This window comes from Mercenaria mercenaria, chromosome 4 (assembly GCF_021730395.1).
Source record: "Mercenaria mercenaria strain notata chromosome 4, MADL_Memer_1, whole genome shotgun sequence".
Classification (NCBI taxonomy): Eukaryota; Metazoa; Mollusca; class Bivalvia; order Venerida; family Veneridae; genus Mercenaria; species Mercenaria mercenaria.
In genome coordinates this window covers 27,475,802-27,497,654 of record NC_069364.1, presented here as the reverse complement: position 1 = coordinate 27,497,654, position 21,853 = coordinate 27,475,802, and the positions used below count along the sequence as shown (strand labels likewise).

Here is a 21,853-nt window from a genome sequence, read left to right as displayed (position 1 = left end):
CGGAAACAAACATTTTTTTTTACGCTTAACAGTATACATGTTGCTTGACCCCTGAAAAGCTGATCTTGACTCTTGAAAATCTGATTTTGACCCTTGAAAATTTAGGCTGAAAAGTCAATGACTCTTGAGTTTCAGAACCTACCAAAAGCCCTGTAATAAGACAGATAAGTTTAAGTTTAGTTTAACAATGAAAATGAATGTTATATTATTTTTATCTCCTATTTTCAGGAACTGGTTCCTTCCCAATGCCAATGCCAGGAATGGGCGGTTCAAATACACCATATTCTGCCAATACACCATACCCAGCCAGTAACACTGGGTACCCACAGAATAGCAGTTACCCAGGACAGTACACAGGTACCATATATTTGATTTTAAACACCCCCATGGGCTAAAATAGGTTGTTTTTTAGGGCACTAAATTTTTTATATATATTTTTATAGCACATATAAACTATAAATCCAACTTGTAATGAATGAAAGTTAACAGTTATAGGACTACCACAGTGTGTGGCGTGTAAGACCTAGACCCTAGCTTAATTCTACCCAGGTGAAATAATGCACAGAGGGGCACCTGGGGTCTTCCTCCACCATCAAAGCAGGAAAATCGCAATTTGACCTATAATTGTGTTGTTGTTGTGTTAAACACAACAGAAAAAAAAGGCTTCAGCTAAAGGGTCGAGGTCATCCCTAGAGGTGAAAAATATATCAACATTTACTTTTAAATAAATGAAAGAATATTTATGTAAAGCGGCACAAGATTTCACCATTACTAGGAGTGTCTCATAAAAGACTGACTCCTAAGCTTAAAGGTCAAGGTCACACATACAGGTAAATATTTTACTTATTTTTCTTGTCCAGTCCATAACTTTTGTATATATTGATGGATATTCAAATAACTTGGCACTAACATTTGCCATGAAAAGAGGATGTGTTAAGTACAAGAAGTAGACCCTAGGCTCAGGATAACATTTACAAGACAGAGATGTTACATCATTTTTCTTGTCTTGTATGTACACAGATATTCCACTAGCTGGTACAGACTTTCACCATAAGTGATGTAACATGTAAAACCAAAATAAATGTTTATAGTATTTTTGTTATTTTTCAGTTCTTTAGTTCAGTATACATGTTCTGTGTTCAGAGTGCCATTAAACCCATACTTTTTGGTCTTACGTCACATAGTAGGGGCATCAATGTCTAATTTATTGTACAACATAGTTTGTGTTTTGCTGCCATTGGGATCAAACTTGCAGCATTAAGTAGTCTTTTGTTCTCCTTGATAACCAGACTTACCAAGCAACAGAAATGGTGTTGAAAAGTACAGCAAGAAATGTTTTGGTTTTTTTAAACCGTAACAAATCTCACCAGGCAAGCAAGAAATGAGGGGAAAAGTTAGTTTTTTAGCTCATCTGATTTTTTGAAAAAAAATGATGAGTTATTGTCATCACTTGAGCGGTTGTCGGCGTCGGCGTCGGCATTGCCTGGTTAAGTTTTATGTTTAGGTCAGCTTTTCTCCTAAACTATCAAAGCTATTGCTTTGAAACTTGGAATATGTGTTCACCATCATAAGCTGACCCTGTATAGCAAGAAACATAACTCCATCTTGCTTTTTGCAAGATTTATGGCCCCTTTTGTACTTAGAAAATATCAGATTTCTTGGTTAAGTTTTATGTTTAGGTCAACTTTTCTCCTAAACTATCAAAGCTATTGCTTTGAAACTTGGAATACTTGTTCACCAACATAATCAGACCCTGTACATCAAGAAACATAACTCCATCTTGCTTTTTGCAAGAATTATTTCCCCTTTTGGACTTAGAAAATCAGTTTTCTTGGTTAAGTTTTATGTTTAGGTCAGCTTTTATCCTAAACTGTCGAATAAATTGCTTTAAAACTTGCAACACTTGTTCACCATCATAAGTTGACCCTGTACAGCAAGAAACATAACTCCATCCTGCTTTTTGCAAGTATTATGGCTCCTTTTGGACTTAGAAAATATCAGATTCCTTGGTTAAGTTTTATGTTTAGGTCAACTTTTTCTCTTAAACTATCAAAGCTATTGCTTTAAAACTTGCAACACTTGTTCACCATAATAAGCTGACCCTGTACAGCAAGCAACATAACTCCATCCTGCTTTTTGCAATAATTATTGCCCCTTTTGGACTTAGAAAATCATTTTCTTGGTTGAGTATTATGTTTAAGTCAACTTTTCTCATAAACTATCAAAGCTATTGCTTTAAAACTTGCAACAGTTTTTCACCATCATAAGTGGACACTGTACATCAAGAAACATAACTCTATCCTGCTTTTTGCAAGAATGATGGCCCTTTTTAGACTTAGAAAATCATGGGTAGGACAATATTTCTATTATACAAAAAAAATCAGATGAGCGTCAGCACCCGCAAGGCGGTGCTCTTGTTTAGCCTATCATCATCAGATTGTGGGCTATTCAAATCACTCTGCATCTGTGGTCCGTCGTCCTTCTGTTCATTAACAATTTCTCGTTATCGCATCTCCTCAGAATTTTGACTAAACTTTGTCAGAATGATGTATTGGTACCCTAGTTGTGTCCCCCTGAAAATCAGACTGGTTCAACAATTTTTGAGTGAGTTATGGCCCTTTGTTTATTTTTAGCTCAGCTGAGCCAAAGGCTCATGGTGAGCTTTTGTGACCGCTCAATGTCCGTCGTCAGTCGTGCGGCGTGCGTCTGTCAACAATTTGTAAAAAAATCTTCTTCTTCAAAATTGTTCAAAGAATTGAATTCCATGCAGAACTCTGGAAAAACTTTAAAGATCGTCATGTCCAAAACCACAGGGCCTAGGGCTTTGATATCTGTTGTGTAGCATCATCTAGTGGTCCTCTACCAAAATTGTTCAAATTATCCCCCTAGGGTCAGATATGGCCCTGCCCTGGGGGTCACATGGTTTATATAGACTTATATAGGGAAAACTTTGAAAATCTTCAAGTACAAAACCACGCGGCCTAGGGCTTTGATATTTGGTATGTAGCATCATCTAGTGGTCCTCTACCAAGATTGTTCAAAGTATCCCCCTAGGGTCAAATATGGCTCCGCCCCGGGGGTCCCAGGTTTTACATAGACTTATATAGGAAAAAAAGTTCAAAAATCTTCTCTGAAACCACAACACTTAGACCTTTGATATTTGGTTTGTAGCATTGTCTGATGGCCTTCAACCAAAATTGTTCAAATTGTACCCCTGGGGTGAAAAGAGGCCCTGCCCTGGGGGTCCCAAATTTTATATAGACTTACATAGGAATGAACTTTAAAAATCTTCTTGTCTGAAACCATATGACCTAGGCTTTTGATATTTGGTATGATGCATTGTCTAGTAGTCCTCAACCAAAATTGTTCAATTTGTCCCACTGGGGTCAAATATGGCCCCGCCCCGGGGGTCATATGGTTCATATAGACTTATATAGGGAAAACTTTGAAAATCTTCTTACACATACAAAACCACACAGCCTAAGGCTTTGATATTTGGTATGTAGCATCATCTAGTGGTCCTCTACCAAGATTGTTCAAAGTATCCCCCTAGGGTCAAATATGGCCCTGCCCCAGGGGTCCCAAGCTTTACATAGACTTATATAGGAAAAAAAGTTTAAAAATCTTCTTCTCTGAAATCACAACACTTAGACCTTTGATATATGGTTTGTAGCATTGTCTTATGGTCCTCAACCAAAATTGTTCAAATTGTACCCCTGGGGTGAAAAGAGGCCCTGCCCTGGGGGTCCCAAGTTTTATATAGACTTATATAGGAAAGAACTTTAAAAATCTTCTTGTCTGAAACCATATGACCTAGGCTTTTGATATTTGGTATGATGCATTTTCTAGTAGTCCTCTACCAGAATTGTTCAAATTATGCCCCTGGGGTTAAAAGAGGCCCTGCCCCGGGGTCACTTAGTTATTATGTGAGTTGTATAGGAAAAAATACTTAAAAAATCATCTGATCCTATTTCCAAGACTGTTTAATTATAATTACCTGATGATCCCAAGTAATATGATGTCACTTGACTTTGACCTTGACCTACTGACCTACTTTCCTGTTTTTTAAGATACAGCCTTGAAGTTTTGATGACATACACAGTTTTGCACACCAATCGTAAAACTGAATTTCATTGACCATGAATGTGACCTACTGACTTTCTTAATATTTTATTATCAGTTTGACATTTGAAACATGTAGCTCATATTACTCAAGTGAGCGATCCAGGGTCATCATGACCCTCTTGTTATAATTTACCTAGATTTATATAGGGAAAAACTTTGAAAATCTTCTTGTCCAAAACCACAGGGTCTAGGCTTTGATATTTGGTATGTAGCATCATCTAGTGGTCCTCTACCAAGGTTTTTCATATTATCTCCCTAGGGTCGAATATGGCTCCAGCCCCGGGGGTCACTTGGTTTATATAGACTTATATAAAGAAAAACTTCGAAAATCTTCTTGTCCAAAACCGCAAAGCCTAGGGCTCTGATATTTGTAATATAGCATCATATAGTGGTCCTCTACTAAGATTGTTTAAATTAATCCCCTAGGGTCAAATATGGCCTCGCCCCAGTGGTCACATGGTTTATATAGACTTATATCTAGGGAAAAACGTCCATTCAAATTCAAATTTGGACCACATGTATAGTTTTGAGTGGGTAGATGAACCTTGACATGAGTTGACCTTGATCTTGACCTAGTGACCTACTTCCGCATTTCTGTAGCTATAGCCTTCAAATTTGGACCACATGCATAGTACCGAAATAAACTTTGACCTTAACATTGATGTAGTGACCTACTTTCACATTTTTGAAGGTACAGGCTTCAAATTTGGACCACATGTATAGTTTTGTGTTCCGAAATGAAATTTGACCTTGATTTTGACCTAGTGACCTACTCTGACATTTCTCAAGCTACAGAGTTCAAATTTGGACCACATGCATAGTTTTGTGTACCGAATTGAACTTTGACCTTGAGATTGATCTAGTGACTTATTTTTACATTTCTCAGGCTACAGTCTTCAAATTTGGACCACATGCATAGTTTTGTGTTCTGAATTGAAATTTGACCTTGATTTTTTACCAAGTACTTACTTTCACATTTCTCAAGCTACTGCCTTCAAATTTGAAGCACATGCATAGTTTTGTGTACAGAAATGAACTTTGACCTTGAAATTGATCTAGTGACCTACTTTCACATTTCGCAAGCTAGAAGTTCTAAATTTGGACCACATGCACAGTTTTGTGTACCGAATTGAACTTTAACCTTGATTTTGACCTTGAGCTAGTCTTTAAATTCGGAACATTCAAAAATGGCTTGATGGTGGGCACCAAGATCACTCTGTGATCTCTTTTTTTATTTCAGGGTATCAACAGCCACCATCAAGTGGTTACCAAGGTTACCCGACAAGCTACCCTTCAACAGCGGCTTCCTCTGGGTACCCAGGTGGTCCAACATTTGCACCCACATACAGCCAGACACAGGCCTCTAATGATCAAACCACATCTTCAAGTAAGTACAATTGCTTTACAGTTGCAGTTTTTATACGCCCGAAGGGAGGTATTATGTTATGGTCCCAGTGTCTGTCCGTGTGTGCGTCTGTCCGTCCGTTAGCAATTTCGTGTCTGATCTGTAACTCTTGAATCCCTTGAAGGATTTCAAAGAAACTTGACACAAATGTTCACTACACCAAGACGACGTGCAGAGCGCATGTATTGGATGTGTCATTTCAAGGTCAAGGTCACACTTAGGGGTCAAAGGTCATATGAGTGTGTTTCGTGTCTGCTCTGTAACTTTTGAACTGCTTGAAGGATTTCAAAGAAACTTGGCACAAATCTTCACCACACTGAGACGATGTGCAGAGCGCATGTTTTTGATGACACACTTCAAGGTCAAGGTCAAAGTTAGGGGTCAAAGCTTTGTGTATATTGCTGTGCATTGCAGTGCTCTTGTTTTTAATTGGCAGATCCCTTTTTGTTCTCTTACAATAATTTTTTTTTTGAATTACTTCCCTTTTTGTTACTATAAATAGCTTATTTTGAAACTTTTTTATTATTGGCCGTAGGGAAAAACCGAGACCATTTTTCTGTGGTACAATATGGATGGTACATCCAATTTTTAGATATATTTTGATGTTGACTGGTAAGAATTTTTTTTTGGACTTAGAAATCTTTTTTTTTTTTGATTTTTTTCTTTTTTGTTGTTCCTGTCTTTTGGGCTTTCAACAGTCAAGTTCTTTAAATTTCGCTGCTATCCTCTGATGTAACCCTTGGGGCGTATATTGCCCGGCTTGGCGGCGCTCTTGTTACTTGTTCTTTTTCTCTTTAAAGAGATATTATATTTTGGCATCATTAATATTGTTGGGGGATTAATTATTTCCAATAAAAGGTAGATGGAAATAGTTTTGGCATTGCCGGTCAGTCTGTTTGTCCTTCCACAGCCATATATTAGTGATTGTTACTCGTGCTGAGTTGTTATCTGGCTACAGTACAACCTCTACAGAGCGGCCCCTCTCTTAAGCAAAAACCTCTATAACAACATCTTCAAAATTTCCCCAAGCTGAAATATACTCTAGAACAACAACCTCTACATAACAGTCAATATTTGCATCTCCCAAAGGGTGTTGCTCTAGAGGTTGTACTGTATTATGTTTGTATTCACTCACAAAATTTAGATCCTAACAAAATATAGATGATTGTACAGTAGTAGGGGTTGAAAAAAAGTCAGCAACAATATATTCTGTGATGTTTTACTTCATTCACTCAGGTGCTATACCAGTGCTCCTTTGGAAATGGTATTTTCTGGGCCATGCCCTCCACTTTCTGACAATGTGTACTTAACCAGAGGGTTAGAGAAGATTTCTTACTGGTAACCTACTTCAAGGTTGTGAAACTTCAGTTTGGAGACCAGTCTTTGAATTCTGTATCTCAGTTGGTCAGTTTTAAGATTGTGCTTTGAAACAACCAGTCACAACCTAACCTTGAGTCTGGTCTCCACATTCCATTTTATAACTTATCTCTGAAAAAGTTAAGCAGTATTCATTAGTTTGAAACAAGATTTGTATCAACTATTTCAGCAGCATCAAACTACAATACTAGTGGTACCAGCACTGTGACTGAGGAACACTTAAAAGCATCACTACTGTCTGCAGTAGAAGACAAAATGAAATGGAGGTTGAAAGAAACATTTGCTCAAGCTCAGGTAGACTGTCATTTGTGACACAAAGTTTTTAAGGGGTAAATGCAAAAGAAGTGTTTTTATACGCCCATTTTGGAAAAACAGGACGTATTATGTGATGGTGTTTGTGTGTGTTTGTCCGTCATCATAATTCTTGTCCGGATCTTAACTGAATAACCATGCATAACTTTAAATTTGGGATATAGGTAGACGGTGATGAGATGATGTCCCCTCAGTATGTCAAAGGTCAAGGTCGAAAATTGGACTAAAAGATCAAAATTGGCCATCATTTTTCATGTCCAGAGCATAACTAAATAACCATGCAAGGTATTGATTTTAGACTTTACATGTAGATAGGTGGCCATGAGATGATGTGCAGAGCACATGAACGGGGTCAGTAGGTAAAAGATCAAGGTCACAAATTGAGCTCAAAGGTCAAATATGTCTGTTATATTTCATGTCCAGAGCATAACTTTGAGGTTCCACTGACATTGGCTTACTTTTGTGACAAGACTGTATTGTGGGGGTATAATTCGCCACTCCTGTGACAGCTCTACTTTGAAATTTGCAAAAGATTCTTAAATATTTTTCAAGTGTTAAATGCAAATTGTATAGATATAATGCTGTCAAAGTACCATTTTTAGCTCGACTATTCAAAGAATAGTCTAGTTATTCTACTCACATTGGTGTCGGGGTTTGCGTTGGCATTGCACCTTGGTTAAAATTTTGCGTGGGAGTACATACAGCTATTACATCAAGGCATATAGATTTGAAACGTATTTTTTCTTTTTTCTAGATCGGGGCCTCCGTGGCCGAGTGGTTAGAGTCGTTGACTTCAAACCATTTGCCCCTCATCGATGTGGGTTCGAAACCTCATTTGGGGCGTAGAATTCTTCACGTGAGGAAGCCATCCAGCTGGCTTGCGGAAGGTCGGTGGTTCTACCCAGGTGCCCGCTCGTGATGAAATAGTGCACGGAGGGGCACCTGGGGTCTTCCTCCACCATTAAAGCTGGAAAGTCGCCATATGACCTAAAATTGTGTCGGTGCGACGTTAAACCCAACAAAATAAATAAATAAATAAATTTTCTAGATCAATTACCAACCTCACTGGGTCAAGTTCCATAACTCTGACGTGTATTTTGAGCAAGTCCCATAACTCTGACCTGCATTTTGGCCAAATTATGCCCCCTTTTGGACATAGAAATTCCTGGTTAAAGTTTTGCGTATTCTTTTTCTAGATCAATTACCAACCTCACTGGATCAAGTCCCATAACTCTGACATGTATTTTGGGAAAATTATGCCCCCTTTTGGACTTAGAAAATCCTGGTTAAAGTTTTACATGCAAGTTACTATCTCCAAAGCTAATGCAGGTATTGAACTGAAACTTCACATGTGTCTTTAGGGTTATAAAACTAGCTGATAGCATCAAGTCCCATAACTCTGACCTGCATTTTGGCGAAATTATGCCCCCTTTTGGACTTAAAAAATCCTGGTTAAAGTTTTGCATGCACATACAGCTATTACTTAAAGGCATATATATTTGAAACTTATTTTTTATTTTTCTAGATCAATTACCAACCTCACTGGATCAAGTCCCATAACTCTGACATGTATTTTGGGCAAATTATGCCCCCTTTTGGACTTAGAAAATTCTGGTTAAAGTTTTGCGTGCAATTACTATCTGCAGAACAAATGCAGATATTGAATTGAAACTTCACATGTGCCTTCGGGGTTATAAAACTAGTTGATTGCATCAAGTCCCATAACTCTGACATGCATTTTTGGTCAAATTATGTCCCCTTTTTAACATAAAATTTTGCATGCAAGTTACTATCTCCAACACTAATGCAGATACTGCATTGAAACTCCATAGATATTTTAACATTTAGGATAATACTTTCCTGCTTCTGGGACAATAATTCGAATAGTCGAGCATTGGCTGTCTTACGGACAGCTCTTGTTATTGTTCAAAATATGTTTACATAAGAACCAAATTTAGGAAAATGTCCATGGCATGCTTTAAAAGTTTGTAAATGTCAACAAGTAACTTTACTGTGTCCACTGTTTTAATGATGCATTTAAAATGAAGCAACATTCTCTTTACTATATATGTAACTACTAACTAATTCTTTTGATGCATAACTTTTGACATTATTTTTATGATCTGATTGATATATTATTCATTTTGTCTGTATGGAATGACTTGAACATTTAAGATTGTAAAGTGTCAAAGTTAATGTTATTTGCCAATTTTGCTAATAATATGTAAAAAGTTGCAAAGTTTTCAGAAAGTTGTATTACTATACAGTATTTTATGATTTTTTTTCCTTTACTTACAGGCTGAGATGGATGTTCTATATAAAACACAAGCAGATTTGCTGAAAGGCAAAGACAAACTTGAATCAATGATCAGAGATCTGGAAAAAGAAAAGGTTTGTCAAATGTTCTATTGTATTGATACTTACAGGTTATTAGCTTTGTATCAGGAAATATGCACGAGTTCTTCAGTGGAAATATTGCACGACTTTAGGAGCGCAATATTCTTCCGCTAAAGAATGAGTGAATGTTTCCTGATGCAAAGATAATAACCTTTTTATTATGCCCCCCTTCGAAGAAGGAGGGATATATTGTTTTGCAGATGTCTGTCGGTCTGTCAGTATGTAGACCAATCCGTTTTCGGATGATAGAATGCTTGGGCCTAGGATCATGAAAGTTAATAGGGAGGTTGGTCATGACCAGCAGATGACCCCTATCGATTTTGGGGTCAATAGATCAAAGGTCAAGGTCACAGTGACCCAGAAAAGTGAAATGGTTTCCGGATGATAACTCAAGAATGCTTGGGCCTAGGATCATGAAACTTGATGAGGTTGGTCTTGGCCAGCAAATGACCCCTATTTATTTTAAGGTCAATAAATAGGTCAAAGGTAAAGGTCACTGACCCAGAACAGTGAAACAGTTTTTGAATGATAACTCAAGAATGCTTGGGCCTAGGATCATGAAAGTTGATAGGGAGGTTGGTCATAACCTGCAGATGACCCCTATTGATTTTGAGGTCAGTAGGTCAAAGGTCAAGGTCACAGTGACTCAAAACAGTTAAACCGTTTCTGGACAATTACTTAAGAACACTTGGGCCTAGGATCACGAAACTTGATAGAGAGGTTGATCATGATCAGCAGATGATCCCTGTTGATCTTGAGATCAGTTAAGATCAAGATCATGGTCACAGTGACATGGAACAGTTAAACGGTTTCTCGATGATAACTCAAGATCACTTAGGCCTAGGATCATAAAAGTTGATAGGGAGGTTGGTCATGACCAGCAGATAACTCCTGTTGATTTTGAGGTCAGTAGGCCAAAGGTCAGGGTCTCATTGACCCGAAACTATTTCAGGATGATAACTTGAGAACGCTTAGGCCTAGGAATGAAACTTATAAGAAGGTTGATTATGACCAGCAAATGACCCCTATTGATTTTGAGGTCAATGGTCAAGGTCACATTGACCCAGAACAGTAAAACTTTTTTGTACAGTGACCAAATAATTTCTGTTCCTTGTGCAATTACTGAATGCATTAAGGGGGGCATTTTGTGTTCTACAAGCTCTTGTTACATATGTATCTACACGTATAAATGTATTAATGTAAATATTATGAATTTGTTAATTAGTCTGAATAAGATTAACAATACTGAACCAAATAAAAGAATTTATGCAGCAACACACAGTAAATTACGTCGCCCACCCGGTATGAAATTCAGGCATCAGTGTATGGAAAAATATTGACGTTTCCAGTACCATTGTAACTTAATGGAAAATAGAAACGAGTATATAATAATACAGTATCTTTCTTTAGTTCACCTTATACCCCTGTGTCTGGCAGCATCTGTCTCTTGTCAACATTTTACTATCTACTCTCTATATGTAAGAATTTGGCTCAATCCTAATGAAACTAGGTCAGACTGTTTGTCTTATAAAATAATTTTCATCTAGTTTTAAACTTGGGTTTCCAGGCTCCAAAAGTATCAAATCCTAGACACTTTAGAGGCAATATTTTTTACTCAATTTGGATGAAGCCTGGTCAGAATATTTGTCTGTATAAAATCTAGGTCAGCTTTATATATGTGTCATATTGGTTTAAAAATTAGGTAACTAGGTCAGCTCATTAACACTGAAGAGGTCATACTTTTTACCTGTAGTGTATGAAACCTTGTCAGAATATTTGTCTCAGTGAAGTCTAAGGCCAGGTTTGAAACTAGGTCATTTGGGTTAAAAAACTAGGTCACTAGGTTAGATAAAAGAAAATGCTTATTATCCCCCGCCGATGAAATCGGGAGGGGGGTATTGAAATGGTGTTGTCCCTCCGTCACGTTCGTGCATCCGTGCGTGTGTGCGTCCGCAGCCATATCTCAGTAACTAGCCGGTAGAATTTCATGAAACTTGAAATAAACATGAACCAACATACTGCGATGATGCCCGTCAAGTTTTTTTTTTGATTGGTCAATTTCCCTTAGAGTTATTGCCCTTGATTTAATGAAAAATCCACGTCTGCAGCCATTTCTCAGTAACAAGCTGGTAGAATTTCATGAAACTTGAAATAAATATGAACCAACATACTTAGATGATGTCTGTCATTGTTTTTTTTTTCAATTGGTCAATTTTCCTTAGAGTTATTGCCCTTTAATTGTTTGAAAATCTACAGATTTGTACATAACAAACCAACCAATTGGTAGAATTTCATTAAACGTCTTTCATCCCTTTCCATGAACATTTATTATAAACATGTGAAGTTGTGTACCCCCACCTGGTCACCACCTTGCCTTAGTCACACCCCCTCCCCCTCCCCACCCACCCCCCAAAAAAAGATATTTTTTCATTCCTTTGTATTTTTTTTTCAAACCTTCCATAAATATTTATCAACATGCAAAGTTGTACCATTCCCCCACCTCACTCCTCCACCCAGTCATGCCCACCACCCCAAGCATGCATCACACCCCAGCGCCCCACCCCTCCACCATTTTTTTTTTTTTTTTTTTTTTTTTACATTTTTAATTTTCCATCAATATTTATAATCAACATATGATGTTTTGTACCCCTCACCCAGTCACCCCCAGCTGTCCCCCCCCCCCCCAACACACACACACCAAAAAATAGCATTCAATTTCTGTTAAATTGATTTTGACTAATGAAATTATTTGCCTCTTAGTAACATCCTTAACTTTTTGCCGGATATACTGCTTAGCTGTTCCTCACTACAAACCCTTTCGGCGGGGGATACCAATTCATCGAATTTGCTTGTTAACACTATTGAGGCCATATTTTATACCTGATCTATGTGAAACCTGGTTAGAAAAGTATGAAATCTAGGTCAAGTTCCAAAATGAGTCAGTGGTAGATCACTAAGTCATACCATAGAAAACATGTTAATATGCTAGAGACCTATTTTCTACCTGATCTATATGAAACTTAGTCTAAATGTTTTTCAATATGTATTCTAGGAAAAGAATAAAAATTGAGTCCAAAAGAAGGTCACTGTATCAGGTTATAGAAAAGTCAGTATATATAAAATGACATGCTTTAGCTTCTGTGAAATATTTTAATGTCCAGTGCATGAAATTTAGGGGTTTAGGGCAAGATGGCTATTTTGTGAGGGTAGGAATATTTGAATTACAAATGTAACACATAAAATGAATGGGAATTTCTTTTATTGTTGTGCCCCCCCCCCCCCCCCCCCCCCTCCCCCATGAGCGGTGGGGGCATATAGATTTTGTCTTATCCGTCTGTCCTTCCGAAGTTCGTGACACGCCTAGCTCAAAAGGTATTGGTATTTGATATAAATTGATGAAACCTTGAGTCTTTATCATGATATGAACTTGCGCACCTCCTATTTTTTGTCTGGCTACGTCCCCTATTTTTAGAGTTATGGCCCCTGAAATAGTCAAAAATGCATATTTTCACATTGTGACACGCCTAGCTCAAAAGGTATTTGATATAAATTGATGAAACCTTGTACGAGTCTTTATCATAATATGAACTTGCACACCTCTTATTTTTTGTCTGGCTCCGTCCCCTATTTTTAGAGTTATGGCCCCTGAAATAGTCAAAAATGCACATTTCCACCTAATAATTTGCCTAGGTCAAAAAGAATTTGATGTAAATTCATGAAACCTTGCTTGAGTCTTTATCATGATATGACCTTGCACACCTGGCATTCTTTTTGAGAATTTTAGTGCTTATTACAGAGTTACGGCCCTTGAAATAGCTAAAATAGTGGATTTTTTGTTTGAGATGCTCATAGCTCAAAAAGTATATGGCCTAGAATAGTGAATCCTTTTCATAAAATGTTTGTTGAGGCTATATTAACCCATTAAGACTGCAAACATTTGAGTTTTTGCCCCTTATTTGTGACAAATGTACCAGTGGGGGGCACACCCTGTGTCGTACAGACATACTCTAGTTTGGGATAATCTTTTGTGGATTGATGCAAGCATAAAATCAATGAAAACTAATCTCTCACAAAAATAAGTGATTTCGCAGTTATGGTAATACAAGATGTATGTTAGTGTCTAGAAATACTATTTCTGGTTTTTCCTCCACAGTCCGAGATAGGTGCCAATATTGTATTATTGAAACAGAAGGATGGCGAAGTGAAAGAGACATTATCACGTCTAGAGAACCAGGAGCAGATTGGTATTGATGATGCGGTGGTAACGACAGCTCCACTGTATAGACAGTAAGTTCTTTTACCACATTTTTGATGTCGTGGGACAGCTCTTGTTGCCATTTCCGACTTAACAATTTATGTTAAGTTTTTGTAAGCTGATAGCTCGGTACCCACTGAAGGGAATGGATTGAAACTACTGTGAAATCATTAATATTCGTGGGGGACTAATTTTCGTGAATTTCGTGGTTGAGTCAATCCACGAAATTTAGTCCCAACGAACAAGTAAAATTCCCATTCACTTTATGTTCAAAAGTTTTAATCCACAAATTCATATCCCCACGAAACTGCCGTTTTGACCAAAACCACGAAATTTCATGCCCACGAAATTAAATGATTTCACATTAATCACACTTGTCAATTGTGATTATCTAACATGCATTGTTCAGGTTCCAAAATTGTGACTCTTTTTCAACTTTATTATTCATTCAATTGACAAGGCTTTTGAATAGTCAAGCGTTGATGTCCTCCGACAGCTTTTGTTTTTACATTGACCTGTGTTTGGATCACTCCCAATATTTTGCTCATCACCTTGCGGATTAAAGCACACCATGTTTAATTGCATCATAATATCTCTCTATGTTTGTCGTCATTTCAGATTGTTGAAGGCATTTGCAGAGGAGCAGGCAATTGAGGATGCCATTTATTATCTTAGTGAAGCTTTACGGAAAGATGTTATAGATCTAGAGGTGTTTTTAAAGGTAATCATACATAGTTTCTTTTTAACAGTAGGAAGGCTTGTTTGGCACTGTTATTCCTAGGATAAGGTAGTCTTGAATACATTAATTTATGAAAGAGTTTAGCAGGGAATTGCAGTTAATTAGATTAACAAGTGCCAGACTGAAAAACTTTAGGTTGTGGGTTTGAATCTAATCTGTGCAGAACTGCGGTCCTCACAATCCCTTCTGAAGGAAGGTCTTATTTATATTCCAGGAAATGATCATTGAGCTTGTTTAGTAATGTAGGCTGTTGGCGGCAAGTGATTCTGCCCTTGCAACCAGGGCAGACCAAGATCAGCCTGCACATCCGTGCAGTCTGATCATCACTGTTCACTATTCAGTCTGTAAATTTTCATTGAAAGCCCCTTCGAATGATAAATGGTAAATGAATGATGGACCAGTCCATTTTAGAAATTTAGCAGGCTAAAGGATAGTAATGTAGGCTGTTAGATCTTTCTCAATAATCCATATGAATACTTCTAAATTTTGGTTATCTGTAATCTCTAAATGCCTACAAAATTAAATGGTATGCAAGGCTTACTTTTTCCCTGTGGATTAGTTGCTACATTAGATATTTTACAAACCGTACATTTACATTGTGTATTTTTGCTACATGTTTAATTGGTGTTGCCTTTATTCTTACAGAGGGTGAGAGAATTGTCAAGAAAACAGTTCATGTTGCGAGCATTGATACAAAAATGTCGAGAAAAGGCTGGATTACCTCCCTTGGCATGATTGTAGAAAACACTTGACTACTTTGTTATTAGTCATAGTACGGTGTGATATTTGTTGACCAAAATACCCAAGAATTTGAATGACAGCCGTGACACTTCCATATTACCAGTACATCTGAACCGACTTTTAATAGGGTACTTGACTGTTCACGGAGAATTTTTATTTTTTTCATAATAAAAAATAGCAGCTTACAAATTTAATTTGACTGTGGCTATGCAGCAGTATTAAACTTGAAAAGCACAACCCATCAGCAAAATGCAAAGTTTTAACAATGCAGATATTTCTTACTTGTTTTTGTTATAATCACAAAAAAATTTAAGCCTCATGAAAAGTACCGGATCTACAGAATGTAACATGTTGATTGTGTTACACTTTGCTTTTTGCTAGAAAAATTGTAGTTAATTTGATAGATTTTGTTAAACCCAATTGAACAGTATAAACTCGTTTTTATACGCCCGAAGGGACGTATTATGTTATGACGCTGGTGTCCGTCTGTCTGTCCGTTAGCAATTTCGTGTCCGCTCTGTAACTCTTGAACCCTTTGAAGGATTTCAAGGAAACTTTACACAAATGTTCACCACACCGAGACGATGTGCAGAGCGCATGTTTTGGATGTCTCGCTTCAAGGTCAAGGTCACACTTAGGAGTCCAAGGTCATATCACTTTGTTTCGTGTCCGCTCTGTAACTCTTGAACCCCTTGAAGGATTTCAAAGAAACTTGACACAAATGTTCACCACACCAAGACGACATGCAGAGCGCATGTTCCGGATGACTTGCTTGAAGGTCAAGGTCACACTTAGGGGTCAAAAGTCATGTCAGTTTGTTTCTTGTCCGCTCTGTAACTCTTGAACTGCTGGAAGGATTTCAAAGAAACTTGGCAGAAATGTTCACCACATTGTAACGATGTGCAGAGCGCATGTTCTGGATGACTCGCTTCAAGGTCACACTTAAGGGTCAAAGGTCATATATGACTTTGCTTTGTGTATATTGCTCTGCATTGCAGTGCTCTTGTTTTTATTTGGCAGATCTCTTTTTTGTACTTACAATATGTTTTTTTTTTTTAATTACTTCCCTTTTATGTTACTATAAATAGCTTATTTTGAAACTTTTTTATTATTGGCCGTAGGGAAAAACCGAGACCACTTTTCTGTGGTACAACATGGATGGTACCTCCAATTTTAAAGTGTATTTTTACATACCTGTACCTGATAAGGATTTTTTTGTAGACTTTGAATATTTTTTTTGTGGACTTAGATTTGTTTTTTGAAGTTTTCCTTTTGTTGTTCCAGTCCTTTGGGGCTACAACAGTCAAGTTCTTAAAATTTTGTTTCCATCCTATGATGTAAGCCTTCGGGCGTATATTGCCCCGCTTGGCGGCGCTCTTGTTACTGAATACCCTTGTGCATATGACATTTAAATTCTATTTTGTTAAAATTACCTATGCTTGCTCGGAGGCTTTCTTGCTCACATATGTATGTAAGATAGACCCAGTAAGTTTTCATGATCTTGTAATTCTGGTAATTCTTATTGCACCTTTTCTTCCTCTTTGTTGAAGATTGAATGATACATAACCAGTGTCCTCTGGTCAAAAAGGTTATTTTGGCTCACCTAACATAAAAGTGGCCTGCTTAAAAGTGTGAAAATAAAAGTCCTCCCTCAAACCACATATATGTTCACAGAATATAACTAAATGGCTATGGTTTACAGAATATTTTTTGCTTTGTGTGAATTTGTTCATGAAAATTAAGTCTTATTTGAAGATTTTTTGAGGGTTTACGAATTTTTTCATTACACACTTTTAAAAGCGCCTATGGTGTATCAAAATCTCATTGCTTTCAGAAGGCAAACTTATACCATTTATTTGTGTAAATGGATAGAGTGCAGTTCAGTTTGTTTAACTTGTTTTAGGTGTACAAAATATGCACATGTGTTGTTGCTTTTAGGCATACATTTTGTATATTGTTTTGAAAAGGTTTTTGGTTTGGAAGTTTATATTCATTCTTAACCATCATATTGATGGAATGTGATGCTAGAGTTGTGCAAGATGAAACCAGTCTGACTGTGAATGTGAAATACATAATTACATGTACAGTTGTGTCTTCACCTAAAATTTAACATTGTGTCAGAAAAGCCTACATCATTCCGTTTACTTGGATTCAAATATTTAGTATCATTCGGGTTAAGGCCATAAAAGTAGAATTCAAGAAATCCATTTTCTCAATAAAATTCAAGTCTTTATACTATGATGATGGTGCAGATCATTTGTATCATGTCTGTCTTTGCCATACAACATACCAGAGCAGTTCTTTGGCTTATTTCAGAGGTTATAACACTTTTGTTTTGTTATTTTAGATTTTGAAAAAGCTAGTTCTTGAAAATTGTTTGTAACAAATGCGTGATTTTTAGCCAAAATTCCTCTAAAGTCGTATCGTCCACTACTACTTAAAGAAGATAAAGAAAAAATGAAGACAATTTGAAAGAAAGTATGGTATTTGATCACGTATTGATCATGTTACGCGCAAGTAACGATCTATGACAGCATTTTATCTCAATTTACGGAGTGTAATTTCTCCATTAACAAGTTGATATCAAGATGTCGTTTCAAGAAAAATAGTCCTTGAAAAAGTAAGAGTAGTACTTGAACGGTCCTTGAAATTTATTCTTATGTTCTTTTCAAACTCTGTTTATGAATACATGAATCTGGCACAACCTTAAGAAGAATCTTTATAGAGGATATTACACAACTGTCTATTTATACTGGATTAAGCGAATTGAATAAAGTAATAAAATGCGAGGATCTTTGGAGCATCTTATCAATTTTATTCAACTAGTTTAATTAATTCAATGTGATGAGACAAAATGCAATATTCTTTTTATCACATGTAAACTTTTCTTGCTGAAATACAAAAATTTCTTCTTTCTTAACCTATTATATAGATCATGAAAATTTGACTAATGTGTCCTATACTTAAATGGACTAACCCACACATTTTAAGCAAAAAATACTTTCTCTCATTAATCCATAAAAAGGGAGTCCTCTGAAAGTGAATATTGGTACAAACATACTGACATAGGATTATTGCAAGGTGTTCTTATAAATAACCGAAAATAGTGTGCAAAAAGTAGTGTACGGTTGCAACGCTTTCGAAGTAATGCAGTAAATTGACATACTTCTTGCACTTTTATACGCCCGTTTGAAAAACGGGACGTATTATTGGAACGCCCCTGGCAGGTGGGCGGGCGGCGTCCACAGACTTTGTCTGGAGCATATCTTCTTCATGCATGGAGGGATTTTGATGAAACTTGGCACAGTTGTTCACCATCGTGAGACGGAGTGTCATGCGCAAGAACCAGGTCCCTAGGTCTAAGGTCAAGGTCACACTCAGATCAAAGGTCAAATTCAAGAATGACTGTCCTCTTCATGCATGGAGGGATTTTGATGAAACTTGGCACAATTGTTCACCATCATGAGACGGAGTGTAATGCGCAAGAACCAGGTCCCTAGGTCTAAGGTCAAGGTCACACTCAGATCAAAGGTCAAATTCAAGAATGACTGTCTGGAGCATATCTTCTTCATGCATGGAGGGATTTTGATGAAACTTGGCACAATTGTTCACCATCATGAGACGGAGTGTAATGCGCAAGAACCAGGTCCCTAGATCTAAGGTCAAGGTCACACTTAGAGGTCAAAGGATACAAGAATGAAAACTTGGTCCGGAGCATTTCTTCTTCATGCATGGAGGGATTTAATTTTGATACAACTTGGCACAAATGTTCACCACCACGAGGTGGAGTGTCTTGCACAAGAACCAGGTCCCTAGGTCTAAGGTCAAGGTCACACTTAGAGGCCAAAGGTCAGATACAAGAATAACTTTGTCCAAAGCATTTCTTCTTCATGCATGGAGGGATTTTAATGTAACTTGGCACAATTGTACACCATCATGAGACGAAGTGTCATGCGCAGGTCCCTTCTTTAGAATTACTTCCCTTTGTTGTTACTATAAATAACCTATACTGTAACTTTTTTATAATTGACCATAGGAAAAAACCAAGATCACTTTTCTGTGGTACAAGATAGATGTTACTTTCAAATTTTAGGTGTATGTTATGGTATCTCTACTTGGTAAGGATTTCTTTTGTGGACATAGAAAAACAAAAGAATTACAATAATTACTAAACAGCCACAAAGTTAAGATTCCATTTGCAAACACAGCTGCTATTTGTTAATTTGCTGCGACGGGCGTATATTGTGACATTCTTGCACTCTTGTTACCAATATCTAACTTTTATTCTCACCCACTTTATCATTTTTCAGTGTTATATATACATTCTATGCTAAACTTGGTGGAAATGAACATGATGAAAAATTTCACACAAACTCTGAGAGAGTAGCTTTAAAATGGCATCAACACTTTATTACACTGGTGAAATATCAAATTTATGCATTTGCTTTATTTTACTCCCACAATGTCAAACGTGATACAGAAGGAAATTCACTTCCAGACTAAAATAAGTTACTACAGTCAGAAATAGATGAGTTAATTTCACTTCACGATTTTCTGCTACTCGTTAAAAAGTTATTTTTACTGTATTTTTCTGTTACATTTTTACACATAAACCTTTTTTATTTATATTATGCCCCAAATATGAAATCAGTGTACTGTATGTATGAAGACATTATTGTTAATTTATGTGTATATATTAAATTTTTTTATAAAATCTGAAACCGTTTGTTTTCATTTCGACTGAGATTTGAGAGTACATTTGAGCCACACCATGAGAAAATCAACAGTGTGTTTGTGACCAGCATGGATCCAGACAGCCTGCACATCCGCACAGTCTGGCCAAGATCCATGCTGTTCGCTTTCAAAGCCTTTTGCAATGAGAGAAACCATTAGCGAACAGCATGAATCCTGACCCAACTGCGCGGATGCGCAGGCTGGTCTGGATCCATGCTGGTCGCAAATGCACTATGTTGGTTTTCTCATGGCGCGGCCCATTTATTCTTGCACCTAAATTTGTCCAAAGGTTTGGAGTAAATCTGCATCATTCTACAGACGTTTTGTTTGCACAGAGTTCTAGATGAATCTCTTAAATGAGGTTTAAACCTTGTGATATATAAATTTTACCAGCTACATCTAAACAAACTAGATATCATAGAAAATTGACCTTGCTTTGAAAGGTGACAGCTTGCAGCCTTATTGTACTCAACATTTATAGTTGTTGGTTATGAATGCAGGACTTTTAACACCCCATTCAGTTTCCAACAAGAGCTGTCACTAATGGTGACAAATGCCCCCGCAGCACCTTGACCTTTGACCTGGTGACCCCAAAGTCAGTAGGGGTGGTGTACTCAATAAGTACTATTAGCATGTGAAGTCTGAAGGTCCTGAATGAAGTGGTTTGCATGTAAAGTGCCTTCATGTAAAAAGTTAACGTTGGCCCCTACGACCTTGACCTGGTGACCCCAAAGTCAGTAGGGTTGGTGTATTCATAAAGTACTATCAGCACGTAAAGTTTGAAGGTCCTGGGTATGTGGTCCGCAAGAAAAGTGCCTTCATGCAAAAAATTAACGTTGGCCCCTGTGACCTTGACCTTTGACCTGGCGATCCCAAAGTTAGTAGGAGTGGTGTACTCAATAAGTACTATCAGCATGTGAAGTTTGAAGGTCCTGGGTGCAGTGGTTCTCGAGTAAAGTGCCTTCATGCAAAAAGTTAACGTTGGCCCCTGTGACCTTGACTTTTGACCTGGTGACCCCAACGTCTGTAGGGGTGGTGTACTCAATAAGTACTATCAGCATGTGAAGTTTGAAGGTCCTGGGTGCAGTGGTTCATGAGTAAAATGCCTTCATGCAAAACGTTAACGTTGTGACTAACGAACTAACGGACGGACAGTTGAAAACTAATATGCCTCCCTTTGGGGGCATAATAAAAATGAAGTAAACGTGCCATCAATGCATAGTCTTTGTCTTTTTTTTTCTTAGTTACTGCCCTGGTACAAAACATGGAACTTTATTAATTATTCTACCAAGCATTTTCAGTGTTAACATCATTCTTGTTACTTATTCAAGGGCCTTAACTCCAGAGCTTCTTGGACAGTCGGGCTGGTTATCGAACTTGGTTGAGATAATATGCAAATAAACATTTGTTTGGTGATCACTGGATAATCACTACCAAGTTCAGAGCGGACAAAGTCAATTATCACAATTTTAGTTATTCAGGGGCCATCACTCCAGAGCCTCTGGGACAATCCAGCTGGTTATCAAAATCAAACTGACTGAGGTATTATGTCAGTAAACATTGTGACCAAGTTTGGTGAACATTGGATAAGAACTGCTAAAGTTAGAGAGCGGACAAATGTGGACCTAGCCCATTTGAAACAGGTGTTCAAATAACACTTCATTTTTTATGGGCATATGAAAGATTAATTTTATGTGTTGATTCTGCACTTTCACTCATTTCTATCTGTCAAATGTCATAATGATTATTTATGATAATTTAATTCATT

General features: G+C 37.3%; 1 protein-coding gene across 1 annotated transcript in view; it reads left to right on the top strand.

Annotated features, from left to right (window-relative positions):
- LOC123552779 (tumor susceptibility gene 101 protein-like) overlaps positions 1-20,066 on the top strand; it is a 38,687-nt gene extending 18,621 nt beyond the window's left edge. The window contains exons 6-12 of the mRNA XM_053540829.1: positions 229-357; positions 5,366-5,512; positions 7,077-7,201; positions 9,518-9,610; positions 13,770-13,903; positions 14,490-14,592; positions 15,256-20,066. Of these exons, the coding sequence (XP_053396804.1) occupies positions 229-357; positions 5,366-5,512; positions 7,077-7,201; positions 9,518-9,610; positions 13,770-13,903; positions 14,490-14,592; positions 15,256-15,345 (821 nt within the window). The 3' untranslated portion in view covers positions 15,346-20,066. The remainder of the gene's footprint in view (positions 1-228; positions 358-5,365; positions 5,513-7,076; positions 7,202-9,517; positions 9,611-13,769; positions 13,904-14,489; positions 14,593-15,255) is intronic.
- The last annotated feature ends 1,787 nt before the right edge of the window (positions 20,067-21,853 follow it).